Here is a 15,284-nt window from a genome sequence, read left to right as displayed (position 1 = left end):
CAGACTTCACTTCACAGCTGCTCACACCTTTACAGCCCGAGCAGGTAAAAACTGCAGGTAAAGATATCTGAGTGAAGGACGTTAGTGTAGTCAGCCAGGCAGAATGAGCTATTGGGATTTAGAGGAAGTTTGTGGAGTAGCGTACCAAGAAGTTGATAAGGTCTCTCCTCTCTCTCTTTGGACAGTTTGCATCTGTAGGCAGAAAGGTATTAATCTTTTTCCTGGTATTTCAAATGATCATGATTGCATCTTGATATAAATTTTAAAATTAATTTAAAATAGTACAAAACTGAAATTCAAAATTTTAAGTGCAATATTTAAATGTTGAGAACTGTTATAAAAATATTATCAAAATGCAACATCTTTTTTAAAAAGATGCTTTTGTCAATTAGATAGGAGATAGAGCTTTTAGACGGGCTTCCCCAGTAGTGTTAGTGGTAAAGAAAGTCCTTGCCAGTGCAGGAGACAGATGTAAGAAATGTGGGTTAGATCCCTGGGTTGGGAAGATCCCCTGGAGGAGGGCACAAAAACCCACCCCAGTGTTCTCACCTGGAGAATCCCATGGACAGAGGAACCTGCCAGGCTATAGGTCATAGGGTCGCAAAGAGTCAGACACGACTGAAGTGATTTAGTACTAGCAGCATAGTTTTTAGACAGGGTTATTTCTTTTAGAATTCTCTGCTGCAAACTGAAGGGATTTCACCAGAATCAGTACTTCTCCAAGTATGTTCCCAAAGATCACCTAAGAAAAACAAATTCATGGGCCCCACCCCAGACCTACTGACTCAGAAGCTCAGCCGGGGCCCAGGAATATGAATTTAAACAAATTTTCTAGGTAACATTTTTGCCTGTGTGTTAGGCAAAAATTCTCCAGGCAAGAATACTGGAGTGGGTCGCCATGCCCTCCTCCAGGCAATCTTCCCAACCCAGGGATCTAACCCACATTTCTTACATCTGTCTCCTGCACTGGCAAGCAGGTTCTTTACCACAAGCACCATACACAGTTTGAGAAATGCTGCCCCTATACAAACAAATATTTTGAGTATGTGTTTTCTGGTTCAAAAGAATGCAGTTTCCATGCAACATGCAATTTAGCACGGACTGGGATCCAGCCCTTAGGTTCCACCTCTGTTCTCAAGGTTTATCTTGTCATGTACAATGGTTCAGGCAAGCATGACAAATATTCCATTTATCATTTGGCTTTCTCTCTATTGTTCTGACTGAGTGATTTCCATTATTCTATCTTCCAGATCACTTGTTTATTCTTCTTCATTATTCACTCTTCTATTTATTGTCTTTAGATCAGCTTTCATCTTGGCAAATGAATTTTTATTTTTTTGCTCCTCTTTATAGTTTTTAGTTCCTTTTTTACACTAACCTGCATTTCTATCCATCAGATCAGATCAGATCAGATCAGTCGCTCAGTCGTGTCCGACTCTTTGCGACCCCATGAATCGCAGCACGGCAGGCCTCCCTGTCCATCACCAACTCCTGGAGTTCACTCAGACTCATGTCCATCGAGTCAGTGATGCCATCCAGCCATCTCATCCTCTGTCGTCCCCTTCTCCTCCTGCCCCCAATCCCTCCCAGCATCTGAGTCTTTTCCAGTGAGTCAACTCTTTGCATGAGGTGGCCAAAGTACTGGAGTTTCAGCTTTAGCATCATTCCTTCCAAAGAAATCCCAGGGCTGATCTCCTTCAGAATGGACTGGTTGGATCTCCTTTTGTCCAAGGGACTCTCAAGAGTCTTCTCCAACACCACAGTTCAGAAGCATCAATTCTTCGGCGCTCAGCCTTCTTCACAGTCCAACTCTCACATCCATACATGACCACAGGAAAAACCATAGCCTTGACTAGACGGACCTCTGTTGGCAAAGTAATGTCTCTGCTTTTGAATATGCTATCTAGATTGGTCATAACTTTCCTTCCAAGGAGTAAGCGTCTTTTAATTTCATGGCTGCAGTCACCATCTGCAGTAGCCTCCAGTATTTTCATTATCTCCCTTTTGAACTCGGCATCTATCAGACTAAAGAAGTCTGTTTCATTGTTCTTTCAGGGCATTCTCTTGGCCTTTTAATTGAGAGTTGCTCTTCTGCATCTTCATTTTACTTGTATTTCTCTTACTTAGAGAGTTTAGGAGAAATGACTATCTACTGTGGTCTGAGAGGGCTATTTTGATGTGAAAGGGTCCTTGTGTAGCTTGTGTGGGTTTAATATTTTTAATAGGAGGACTATTTTTAGTATGGACACCTGCCACTTCTTTCCTCTGCATGTTCTGGCCATTATCCTCTTGATTTGCTGTTCAGTCTATAAGTTGTGTCCGACTCTTTGCAACTGCCCAGACTGCAGCTCCGGAGTTTGCTCAAACTCATGTCCATTGAGTCAGTGATGCTATCCAACCATCTCATCTTCTGTCACTCCCTTCTCTTCCTGCTTTCAATCTTTTCCAGCATCAGGGTCTTTTCCAATGAGTCAGACCTTCACATTAGATGGCCAAAATATTGGAGCTTCAGCTTCAGCCTCAGTCCTTCCAATGAATATTCAGGTTTGATTTCTTTTAGGATTGACTGATTTGCTCTCCTTGCTGTCCAATGGACTCTCAAGAGTCTTCTCCAGCACCACAATTTGAAAGCATCAATTCTTTGGCGCTCAGCCTTCTTTATGGTCCAACTCTCAAGTCATCCTCTTGATGGGGGTGTGCAGATGCAGTGGCTGGTGCCCGGTCCTGGAGCCCACAGTGGCGATGGTGATGGCTATAAATATTCTATTTCTCAATAAGCACTAAGCCAGAGTCCCCCTTCAATGACATCATGAGAACTTTGTGGTTTTCTTATTTTGAGAATCACTGAAAACCGAACATTTATTTCCTACAAGTTTGAAGCTAGGAAAATGGTTTATATTTATATTTTTAAATTATTGTTTAAAGACTTGTTGAGGTGAACCATTTTTAAAGTCTTTATTGAATTTGTTATAAGATTGCTTCTGTATTATGTTTTGGATTTTTGGCCTTGAAGCACTTGGGGCCTCAGTTCCCTGACCAGGGATCCAACCTGCACCCCTGCATTGGAAGGTGAAGTCTTAACCAGTGTTCCATCAGGAAGTCTAAAAGGAAAGTGATTTTTATATTGTGAATTGTTCACAAACTATTAAAAATTTGCTAACTCGATATTCACTCCTTTTTACACTGCTAACCTGGTATTAGCATTTTCCTTCTCTCGTTGCTTGCCCCAAATTGACAGATTCAATTCTTTATTTCAGCACTATGCAGTTACTGCTTTTCTGTTTCAGAAGCTCTTTTGTGAGCCTCTGACCAGGAGTGATTTGGTTTTCAGAATGTTCTTATTTATCTGCTGGTTTGGACATTTCACTGGAGTGTCCTAGTCAACCCATGACTAAGAAAGTGACCTGGACAGGTTGTCATTTTTTTTTTTTTAAGACTTTTTTTTGATGTGGATAATTTTAAAGTCTTTATTGAATTCATTACAATATTGCTTCTCTTTTATGTTTTGGTTTATTGGCCACAAGGCATGTGGGATCTTAGCTAGAGATTGAACCTGTATCGCCTGCATTGGAAGGTTAAGTCTTAACCACTGGACCACCAGGGAAGTACCCAAGGCTGTCATTTTTTTTTTATAGCTTGCAACTTAAACTACTGACTCACATTGATGTGCCAGATGAGCTCGGTGGTAAGTCTTTCTGCCAGAAGAGGCACCGTGGCCTTTCCTTCATCCAGAAGAACTCTGAAACAACACAGAGCACACATGAATTTAAGAAGGGCCTGTAGGATCACTTTCCAGTACTGTACCTTATCAGTGGGTAGATGAGCTCAGTTCTGTGGAGCAACACACACCATCAGAAAAGCCAGGTGGTACATGAGGACAGTTGATAATTAAGGAGCAAGATCACACCTACGCAAGCATAGTACTAGAGAGGTTACTTTTTTTTTTCTTTTTGTGTCCCAATAAACTCAGGTGGTGAGTCATTTTTTCAGGAAAAGCAAAACAATACAATTTCATAGAGGTTAAGTGACTTGCCCAAACTAGTATTTTATTTCTTATAGCAAATATTTATCCCTGATTAGGTGTATCAATCTTGAAAAGAAGAAGAAAGCTAGAGACATCATATTTCTGATTTAAACTATATTGCAAAGCTACTGTAATTAAAGCAGTATGGAGCTAGAATAAAGACAGATATAGTCCAGTATTCTCATCTGGAAAATTCCATGGACAGAGGAGCCTGGCAGGCTAGAGTCCATGAGGTTGCAAAGAGTCGGACATGACTTAGTGACTAAATAGCAACAGCATAGACCTATGGGACAGAATAGCAAGCCCAGAAATAAATCCATGCATATACAGTTAACTGATTTTTGCAAAAGTGCCAAGAATACACAATAGGAAAAGGATAACCTCCTGAACAAATGGTGTTGGGAAAATTAGATAACCACAGCAAAATGGAGCCTCTTCTTACACTAGACACAAAAGTCAACTGAAAATTGATTAAGGGCTTAAATGTAAAACCCAAAACTGTAAAACTCCTAGAAGAAAACATGGGGGAACATCTTCATCATATCGACCTTGGAAATGATTTCATGAATATGACACCAAAAGCACAGGCAACAGAAGCAAAAATAGACCTAGTAGGACGATGTCCAGCTAAAAACTCCAGCACTGCGAGTGAACAATCAACAGAGGAAAAGGCAACCGACAAAGTGGGAGAAAACACTTGCAAAACCATGTATCTGATAAGGGGTTAATTTTCAAAATATGCACAGAACTCCACAATTCAATAGCAAATAAACCCTAATAACCCAATTTAAAAATGGGCTAAAAGACTCGAATAGAGATTTCCTCAAAGAAAACATAAAAATGGCCAAAAGGCACATGGAAAGATGATTGGCATCACTAATTATCTGGGAAATGCAAATCAAAACCACAACTAAATATCACATCATATCAGTTAGGATAATATTAAAAAAAAAAACAAACAAGACAAGTGTTGGCAAGGATGTGGAGAAGTTGAAACACTAGTATACTATTGATGGGAACTCAAAATGATGCAGCCGCTATGGAAAGCGGTAATAAAGTACTGTAAAAATTTAAAAATGGAACTACCATATGATCTAGCAATCCCACTTCTGGGCATTTATTCAAAATAATTGAAATCAAGATCTCACAGATTTATTAGGGCTCCTCTGTTCACTGTAGCACTGTTCACAAGAGCCAAGATGTAGAAACAATCTCAATGTTCATGGAAAGATAAATGGATTGAAAATTGTAGATACACGCAATAGGATATAATTCAGCATTTCACAAGAAGGAAATTTTGCAGTAAGTGACAACATGAATTAACCTTGAAGATGTCATGCTAAGTGAAATAAACCAGTCACAGAAAGACAAATACTACATGGTTCCATTTATGTGCTGTATCTAAAACAGTCAGACTCAGGCAATCAGAGAGAGGAATGGTGGTTTCCAGGTGTTGTGGGGAGGAGGAAATGAAGAGTGCTAATCAAAGGGCAAAAAGTTTCTGTTACGAAAGATAAACACATTCTAGAGAGCTGCCGAACCATATCGTGCCTGTAGTTAACAATACCACATTGTGCACTTAAATATTTGTTAGGAGGGTGAGCCTCATGTTAAATGTTCTTTCCATAGTAAAATTAAATTTAAAAAATGTTTACATGGTCTGTACTAAGTGCCTATTCCATTCTAAGGGCTTTACAAATATTTAATCATTGAACAACCAATTTTAGAGAGCGAAAGGCAAAGGCACAGGAATGTTAAGCAGCTTGCCCAGAGTCACAGACCAGGTGGTCTGGCTGCAAAGTGTTTACCTTTAACATAAATTCACAAAGGACCCAGTAGGATCATTTTTTCCAGTGCTTCTGCGAGCATCTTTGCTGTAAAAGAGCTGAGTCCCAGCACTTGGGCACACAAGGATTGAAACGCAGATGTTCAGTGACAAAGACCTTCAGCACACTTTTTCATCCAAGCCTTAACTTTCCCAAAGACCTTGAACAGGGTTTTCAAAGTGTAGTCCCTGGACCAGCAACGTTGACCTCAACTGGGAAGTTGTGCTTATGCTTAGTCACTGCCATGTGACTCTTGGAGACACTTTGGATTGTAGCCTGCCAAGCTCCTCTGTCCATGGGATTTCTAGGCAAGAATACTGGAGTAGGTTGCCATTTTTTCTCCTCCAGGGGACCTCCCTGACCCAGGGATCAAACTCAAGTCTCTCAAGTCTTCAGCATTGCAGGTGGATCCTGTACCTGCGGAGCCACCAGGAAAGTCTGGGAACTTGTTAGAAAGTCTGGGGGCCTACCTTAGAACTCAGAAACTCTGGGATGGCACAGCTAGCTGAATTTTAACAAACTCTCCCACAAATTGGTCCTTGAAAGAAAAACTATTTCAAATCTAGACAGCATATTAAAAAGCAGAGACATCACTTTGCCAACAAAATCTGTAGAGTCAAAGCTGTGGTTTTTCCAGTTGTCATGTAAGGATGTGAGAGTTGGACCATAAGGAAGACTGAGCACTGAAGAATTGGTGCTTTCAAATGGTGATGCTGGATAAGACTCTTGAGAGTCCCTTGGACAGCAAGGAGATCAAACTAGTCAATCCTAAAGGAAATCAAACTTGAATACTCATTGGAAGGATTGATGTTGAAGCTGAAGCTCCATTACTTTGGCCACCTGATATGAACAGCTGACTCACTGGAAAAGACCCTGATTGTGGGAAAGATTGAGGGCAGAAGGAGAAGGGGATGACAGAGGATGAGATGGTTGGATGGCATCACTGACTCAATGGACATGAGTTTGAGCAAACTCTGGGAGATAGTGAAGGACAGGGAAGACTGGCATGCTATAGTCCATAGTGTTACATAGAGTCAGACACAACTGAGTGACTGAACAACAATAACTCACAAATTCTGTTGCTTGCTCAGGGTTGAAAACCACGTGTGTGATTGTTACAGAATCTTCTCTTTGCTTGGCAGCAGTCTTCTCTGCTGTAACCCTCAATACTTCTGAAAACCTTCTATTTCTTTCATTCAGGGCCAGAGCAGAGAGAAAGAAGGAACCAAGGTGATATTTATGGTGTGCTGGCCAGAACATTTGCATGTGCCATGTTATTTAATCCTAAACCTAATCCCATGAAGCAGTAGCAGGACTCTCTGAGCAGATGAAAAAGCAGAAGCTCAGAGAGGTTGAGCCATCTCCCAAAGGCACAGAGTAAGTAGTAAACCAGGTCTGCAAAAATTCACCAGTTTCCCACAGTCACTCCTTAAAGTGGGAGTGACCACTATATCTTATTACCCTCTCCCCCATGGTTCAGGAACAGCAAGTTCCTAAATAAAAGGAAAGGAAAAAAGTATCCAGTTCAGTGGAAAAAATCCCAACGTCTTTCAAGAGTTTGTGGGACTCAAAAGAGAGAGCAAGGGAAAACATTTTGGGAAACCAAAGTGTGCTATGCCCTATGACAGTGGTCCCCAACCTTTTTGGCACAAAGGACTGGTTTCCTGAAAGACAATTTTTCCACAGAGGGGAATGGTTTTGGGATGATTCTCATAAGGATCTTGAAACCAAGATCCTTCACATCAGCAGTTGACAGTAGAGTTTGTGCTTCTATGAAAACCTAATGCTGCTGTTAATCTGACAGGAGATGGAGTTTAGGTGGTAACATAAGCAATGGGGAGCAGTTGTAAATACAGATGAAGCTTCACTCACCCATCAGTCACCTCCTGCTATGTGGTCCAGTCCCTAAGAGGCCACAAACCTGCAATGGTCCATGGCCTGGGGGCTGGGGACCCTTGCCCTGTGAAATGCCCTACTTCAATTTTTATTCAGTGTCATCATCGGAATTCAAGAAAAAATGATTTAAGTAAGCCAATGCATTTAATACCAAACTAATGAAAACAGTTGGTTATGCTAATTGTGAGTGTCGACATTTTAGGAATCAGCAAACTAAAATGGACTGGAATGGGTGAATTTAAGTCAGATGACCATTATATCTACTACCGTGGGAAAGAATCCCTTAGAAGAAATGGAGTAGCCATAGTAGTAAACAAAAGAGTCCAAAATGCAGTACTCGGATGCGATCTCAAAAACGACAGAATGATCTCTGTTCGTTTCCAAGGCAAATGATTCAATATCACAGTAATCCAACCAGTAATGCTGAAGTAGCTGAAATTGAATGGTTCTATGAAGATCTACAAGACCTTCTAGAACTAACACCCAAAAGAGATGTCCTTTTCATTATAAGGGACTGGAATGCAAAAGTAGGAAGTCAAGAAAAATCTGGAGTAACAGGCAAATTTGGTCTTGGAGTACAGAACAAAGCAGGGCAAAGGCTAATAGAGTTTTGCCAAGAGAACACACACAAGAGCAAACACCTTCTTTCAACAACACAAGAGAAGACTCTACACATGGACATCACCAGATGGTCAACACTAAAATCAGACTGATTATATTCTTTGCAACTAATGGTGGAGAAGCTCTATACAGTCAGCAAAAACAAGACTGGGAGCTGACTGTGGCTCAGATCATGAACTCCTTATTGCCAAATTCAGACTGAAATTGAAGAAAGTAGGGAAAACCACTAGACCATTCAGATATTACCTAAATCAAATCCCTTACGATTATACAGTGGAAGTGAGAAATAGACTCGAGGGACTAGATCTGATAGAGTGCCTGAAGAACTATGGACGGAGGTTCATGATAGCAAACAGGGATCAAGACCATCCCCAAGAAAAAGAAATGCAAAAAAGCAAAATGGCTGTTTGAGGAGGCCTTACAAATAGCTGTGAAAAGAAGAGAAGCAAAAAACAAAGGACAAAAGCAAAGTTATACCCATTTGAATGCAAAGTTCCAAAGAATAGCAAGGAGAGATAAGAAAGCCTTCCTCGGTGATCTGTGCAAAGAAATAGAGGAAAGCAATAGAATGGGAAAGACTAGAGATCTCTTCAAGAAAATTAGAGATACCAAGGGAACATTTCATGCAAAGATGGGCTCAGTGAAGGACAGAAATGGTATGGACTTAACAGAAGCAGAAGATATTATGAAGAGGTGGCAAGAATACACAGAAGAACTATACAAAAAAGATTTTCATGACCCAGATAATCATGATGGGTGATCACTAACCTAGAGCCAGACATCCTAGAATGTAAAGTCAAGTGGGCCTTAGGAAGCATGACTACAAACAAAGCTAGTGGAGGTGATGGAATTCCAGTTGAGCTATTTCAAATCCTGAAAGATGATGCTGTGAAAGTGCTGCACTCAATATGCCAGCAAATTTGGAAAACTCAGCAGTGGCCACAGGACTGGAAAAGGTCAGTTTTCATTCCAATCCCAAAGTATGCTCAAACTACCACACAATTGCACTCATCTCACACGCTTGTAAAGTAATGCTCAAAATTCACCAAGCCAGGCTTCAACAGTATGTGAACTGTGAGCTTACAGATATTCAAACTGGTTTTAGAAAAGGCAGAGGAACTAGAGATCAAATTGCCAATATCCGTTGGATCATTGAAAAAGCAAGAGAGTTCCAGAAAAACATCGATTTCTGCTTTACTGACTATGCCAAAACCTTTGACTGTGTGGATCACAACAAACTGGAAAATTCTGAAAGAGATAAGAATACCAGACCACCTGATCTGTCTCTTGAGAAACCTGTATGCAGGTCAGGAAGCAACAGTTAGAACTGGACATGGTTCCAATTAGGAAAAGGCTATATATTGTCACCATGCTTATTTAACTTATATGCAGAGTATATCATGAGAAATGCTGGGCTGGATGAAGCACAGGCTGGAATCAGGTTTGCCGGGAGAAATATCAATAACCTTAAATATGCAGATGACACCATTCTTATGGCAGGAAGCGAAGAAGAACTAAAGAGCCTCTTGATGAAAGTGAAAGAAGAGAGTGAAAAAGTTGGCTTAACGCTCAACATTCAGAAAACTAAAATCATGGCATCCAGTCTCATCACTCCATGGCAAATAGACGGGGAAACAGTGGAAATAGTGACAGACTTTATTTTTTGGGGCTCCAAAATCACTGCAGATGGTGACTACAGCCATGAAATTAAAAGATTCTTGCTCCTTGGAAGAAAAGTTATGACTAACCTAGACAACATAATAAAAAGCAGAGACAATACTTTGCCGACAAAGATCCATCTAGTCAAAGCTATCGTTTTTCCAGTAGGTCATGTATGGACGTGAGAGTTGGACCATAAAGAAAGCTGAGTGCTGAAGAATTGATGCTTTTGAACTGTGGTGTTGGAGAAGACTCTTGAGAGTCCCTTGGACTGCAAGGAGATCCAACCAGTCCATCCTAAAGGAAATCAGTCCTGGATGTCTATTGGAAGGACTGATGCTGAAGCTGAAACTCCAGTACTTTGGCCACCTGATGTGAAGAGCTGACTCATTTGAAAAGACCCTGATGCTGGGAAAGATTGAAGGCAGGAGGAGAAAGGGTCGACAGAGGATGAGATGGTTGGATGGCATCAGTAACTCAGTGGACATGAGTTTGAGTAAATACCAGGAGTTATTGATGGATAGGGAGGCCTGGCATGCTGCAGTCCATGGGATCACAAAGAGTTGGACATGACTGAGTGACTGAACTGAACTGATGTTAATTGTATAATTTTTAAATATGGTAATCATCTTGGCCAATTCTGGTAGGCAGGGCTGGTTTCCATCGAGTCCAAGGCTGTCATAAAGAATCTTACCTGAAATACGGATGCGTCTCAAAGAACATCGTTTCTTTCCTGGTTGCCTCTGCCAAGCTCAGCTTGTTGGTGATATCCTGCTGGCCCCGGCACTTCACGATCATATAGCCCTTCTTGAGATGATAGGTGAGGTTCTGCATGACCTTCAGGACACCTTTCTCGGTGCCCTTGTCCACCAGGTCTGGTTTGGTCAGGATCCCTGTGAGATGATTAGAGGAGGGCAGTGGAAAGGTCAATTTTCTCTTCAAATATATTGAACACTGCTAGGCTATGGGGTCTTTTTTGGCCAAGACCAGCAGATTATCATTTTCCCATTGTATATTCTTACCACTTTTGCCCCAAATCAGCTAACTATACAGACATGAATTTATTTCTGGGCTTGCTATTCTGTCACACAGATATATATGTCTGTCTTTTTGCTAGCACCATACTGCTTTAATCACAGTCTCTTTGTAATATACTTAACATCAGGAATTATGATGCCTCCAACTTTCTTCTTCTTTATCAAGATTGATATGACCAAGAGTCTTTTCTGCCCAGTGCCTCTCAGCTCATTCTTTCATTCCATTTCATTCCTATCACTTGTATTTTTATTTGCTCATCCAGTCACTCAACTCATTAATTGCCTTGTGTAATTTATTTAACAAATGTCTCTTGGGTGCCTGCTGCTGAGTCCCCAACACTAAGGCAGCACGCATCATCAGAATCAACTCACTCCATCACCATGTCTCCAAAAGCACATCATTCCCTACTGTAAGGAGGGTCTGTGACTCTCTAGGGTCTCCTGTCACAGACTCACTCTGCCCCTCTGGTACCTCCTTTGAGATCCTCCCTGCCTTCCTCTCCCACTCTCCTGCCCTTACTCCTCTCACTCACACTGGACTGAAGGCTTTGAATTCCAAGCGACTGTGATCTTGGTGGATGCTTGGCTTGCTTCCACCTTTTGGCTGCTGTGTACTTGAGTGTATATTCCATTTCTTTTTAAAATTTAGCATACTTTTCTCTATTTCTATACTTAATCTTGAATGCATGGAAAATTTGCACACTGTTATAAGGCTGTTTGGAATATACTAAGGCCTTATTGTGTATACTCTTTGTGTATAGTACTTAACTGAATTTACAACAATAATACTTAATATTTAGTAAAAGCTTACAGATTATCAGAGTTTGTGGCTTATGAATGCTGGAGTGGGCAGCCATTTCCTTCTTCAGGGAATCTTCCCTACCCAGGGATCAAACTCACGTCTCTTGTGTCTTCTGCATTGGCAGGCAGATTTTTTTTTTTTAACCACTGAGCCACCTGGGAAGCCCCATGAGAAGAACAGAAAACTACTAGTAAGAAGTATTACTCAATTTCTATAAAGAGATTGATATCCAAATAGATCTATCTACTTAACAGATGAAACTGTCTTCTGTGTCATTAATGAGACATCCCTAATGACTTATGATTGCATAATGGTGGATGACCCCAAACCTGAGTTTTCTCTCTGGTTCAATGTATTCTAGACGCCTGTAGAAGTCAGCAGGTAACAGGGTCCAAGTCTAGTCTGGCATATAATAACACATTAAACTTGTATTCCCCTACTGTTATTTTTATCCTTACTGGAAACCTGGGCATTTGTTGGAAAAAAAGTGGAAAAGGCAGTAATATACTGGGTATCCATTTAGTCAAAGAAAATGACTGGCACGTTTTCAGGAAGGTAAACTCAATGGCTAAGTGAAGTGACTGGGGAGAAGTGATATTAAGTAATATTATTAGAATTTTAAAAAATAGCAGCTCTCATTTGCCCAAGGATATGTAGCCAGTAAGTTGTAGAGCAAGGATTGAAACACAGGCAATCTGTGCTCTTAAACCAAATCCCCTATAATGCCTTCTGTGGGGGACATTTTTTAAAAAGGAATTTAAGAGCACCCATATCCCCAAGGAAGAGTTCTAAACTCTGTAGACACCTGTGCTGCAGTGTAAACCTGGAAGTGTATTCCCGGAATATGTTCATACATGCCCTGGCAAGATCTTTTCCAAGAACCAAAGACTCACAAGAATTTTTCCTGTGGACTTGCAGAGTTGATGGGCCAGTCATTTCCTCCTTTCTGGACCATTGTGGGAGAGAAAATAAGGCATTTCTCCTGCCTGATCCAGAATGGGTCGAGAATGCAAATAAGGGACAATAGGAAGGAGGGCAAAGAACCTCCAAATATTGGCCATACATCCAGCCCTGACCATGAGTGAGGGTGACCCGTCTGCTGTGTTCAACTGCACCCTGAGCCCACGGAGTTTCCCTGGGAACAGAGTTTGTATCTGATGCAGGATGTGGGCACCTCTAACAGAGCTATTACATCCAGGACCTTCCAAATATCTGACAGGTCTCCCCCGGCTTCCTGTCCTCTAAGAATCTTGGTACCTCCTTACCTATGGTCCTGTCTCCATCAGGGTCCACCTCCTGGGCCATGCTCAGTGCCTCTGTGGTGGCGATGTCCACATTGCAGGGAACTACCACCAAGTTGATGGTCTCCTGCCTCTGGATGTACTTTTTGATGAGTGCCTTGATCTGATGCCAGGGAGTCACAAAGGAAGAGCACATCACTGGTCACCCAAGAGCACAGCTGGTCATCCCAGAGCACCACCCAGTTTTCACACTTCTGAGCTTTGGCTTAGCCTATACCCTTCCTCTAGAATGTCTGACCACCTGCCCTCACTGAGCTCTCTGTTGATGTCCTGCTTATCCTCCAGAGCTCATCACTGATATTTCTTCTTTCCCAAAGGCTCCCTGATTCCCGTGGTCAGATGAGACCCCTCCTTCCTCGACAGATCTTCCCTGGGATGCTTCTGAGCTGACAGCAGGAGGAAGAGGCATGCTCTGACCCCAGGCAAGCATTTTTGTCATGCCCTGGGAAATTCCACCCATTTGCTGAGTGAAGCAGGGTGAGAAGTGTGGAATTGGTCCCTTAACTCAGGAAGGGGAATGACCTAATTACAAGGCTCCCAGAGACAGAGAATGGTGATCTGGATGTTGAGGAAGAAAGAGTAATCAAGTGCCCAAGACAGTGGGGCCAGCAGAGACCCTTCCAAGAGGGACTGCCATGGTCTTAGTTGGGCTGTAATTGGGTTCCCAACACTGGCAGTGCCCTCCCCTCCTTCGGATAAGGCAAGAGGGCATCTGTGACCTCAGTCCCAGGGGAAGAGGATCTCATCTTCTCCCTCTCCTCCACCCTGTCTCTTTACACCCTGGACAGCAACCCTGCTTCTGAGACTGTCCTTGCCTCCTTGGCCTCCATGTGAGCTGGCTCAGCAAGGCTTGACAAGGCTGGTCTCAGGGTGGACCCAGCCAGAGATCAGGTGTGATTCTGGCATCCCTGTGATGCCTGTGTTCTCAGGCAACCTTAAGTGGGAAGGTCTTTGGTAAAGAAGCCCCAGGCTCAGCAGCTGTTGGTTTGTATCAGTCAGAACTGTTCTGCGGTTCTCATGCCTCCACTGTACCAGCCTTCTTGTCCCCAGCCAGAGACCACAATCTGTGTCCTGATTGACTTACGTAGTATTATTTAAAAAACTTGTGGCTAAAATTGGCAGGTCCCATGTAAAAATCCAATGTCTGGTTTCTTTTAAATATTAGGATAGTGGTAACACTGGATCCATATTTCCACAGGACAGCATTGGGCAGGGTGTGCGTATACACCTCCAGGCCTACAGAGTCAGCTTTGCCTGTTTCCATGACTGCAGGGCCCTTGTCAGACCCCGAGTATGAGGCCCCAGACCTAGACTGTCCTCTTCAGTCTCTTCCTGAACTACTGAGAGCAGGCTGGGAAGGTGCACCAGAGCCCTGGGGGCTGCCGGCAGAGACCTCAGAAGTGCCCCCTGCTGAGCGTGGGGCCCACTCCCAAGTTGCAGAGAGGCTCACCTGCAGTCCGATGTCTTGTGGCTGGTTTTCCACAGCCACCCTGGTGATGCCAGGAAGGTCAATGAGGGTCAGATCTGGGACGTCAGGGGAGGTGACCTCCAGATTAATGAGCTCATGGCTGATGCCAACTCCATTCCCAGCTATGATGTTCTGGGCTGTGGAGACCAAGAGAGGAGAAACCCTGAGTCCAGATGAAGAACCCAACCAAGCAAAAGCAGTGGAATCTGTGGGCAGATTTATGTCTCTCACCTATTTATGTGTCTTGCCTATATCTGGGGACAGTCCTAAGGTGAGAAACAGGGAGGCAATTTAAGCACAGCCATGATGAATTGCCTAATTCTTTAGAGATTAGGAGGTGGGAGAATGATGGCAACCAGGCTACTTTGTAAACATTTCCTGTTTTAGCTATCACTCCAAGTCACTACTTAAGCTATGATTTTGTAACTCTGTATTGAAGTGAAACATACATACAGGAAAGTACCCTTTGTCTTAAACCTGTGACTTGGTGAGTTTCACAGGCGAGACCCATTGGTGTCACAGAAACGCGTATCAAGAAACAGAACATGGTCAGCGCCCCCTACCCTGCTAAAGCCCCTCTCTCCCTGTGGATCACTAGCCCTCAGGTAAAGTAGCGCTTATCTTAAGCTTTACCAGCATCTACTCTTTTG

At 42.5% G+C, this 15,284-nt stretch overlaps 1 protein-coding gene across 2 annotated transcripts in view; it reads right to left on the bottom strand.

Annotated features, from left to right (window-relative positions):
• The window catches only part of MX2 (MX dynamin like GTPase 2), a 37,450-nt gene that overhangs the window by 9,396 nt on the left and 12,770 nt on the right, over window positions 1-15,284 (bottom strand). For both annotated transcript variants that reach the window (XM_055569722.1, XM_055569723.1), the window contains 4 exons: window positions 14,617-14,771; window positions 13,131-13,269; window positions 10,721-10,919; window positions 3,661-3,739 (listed from right to left, as the gene is read on the bottom strand). In XM_055569722.1, the coding sequence (XP_055425697.1) occupies window positions 3,661-3,739; window positions 10,721-10,919; window positions 13,131-13,269; window positions 14,617-14,771 (572 nt within the window). The remainder of the gene's footprint in view (window positions 1-3,660; window positions 3,740-10,720; window positions 10,920-13,130; window positions 13,270-14,616; window positions 14,772-15,284) is intronic.

This window comes from Bubalus kerabau, chromosome 2, assembly GCF_029407905.1.
Source record: "Bubalus kerabau isolate K-KA32 ecotype Philippines breed swamp buffalo chromosome 2, PCC_UOA_SB_1v2, whole genome shotgun sequence".
NCBI lineage: Eukaryota > Metazoa > Chordata > Mammalia > Artiodactyla > Bovidae > Bubalus > Bubalus kerabau.
This window is presented reverse-complemented; position numbering and strand designations above follow the sequence as displayed.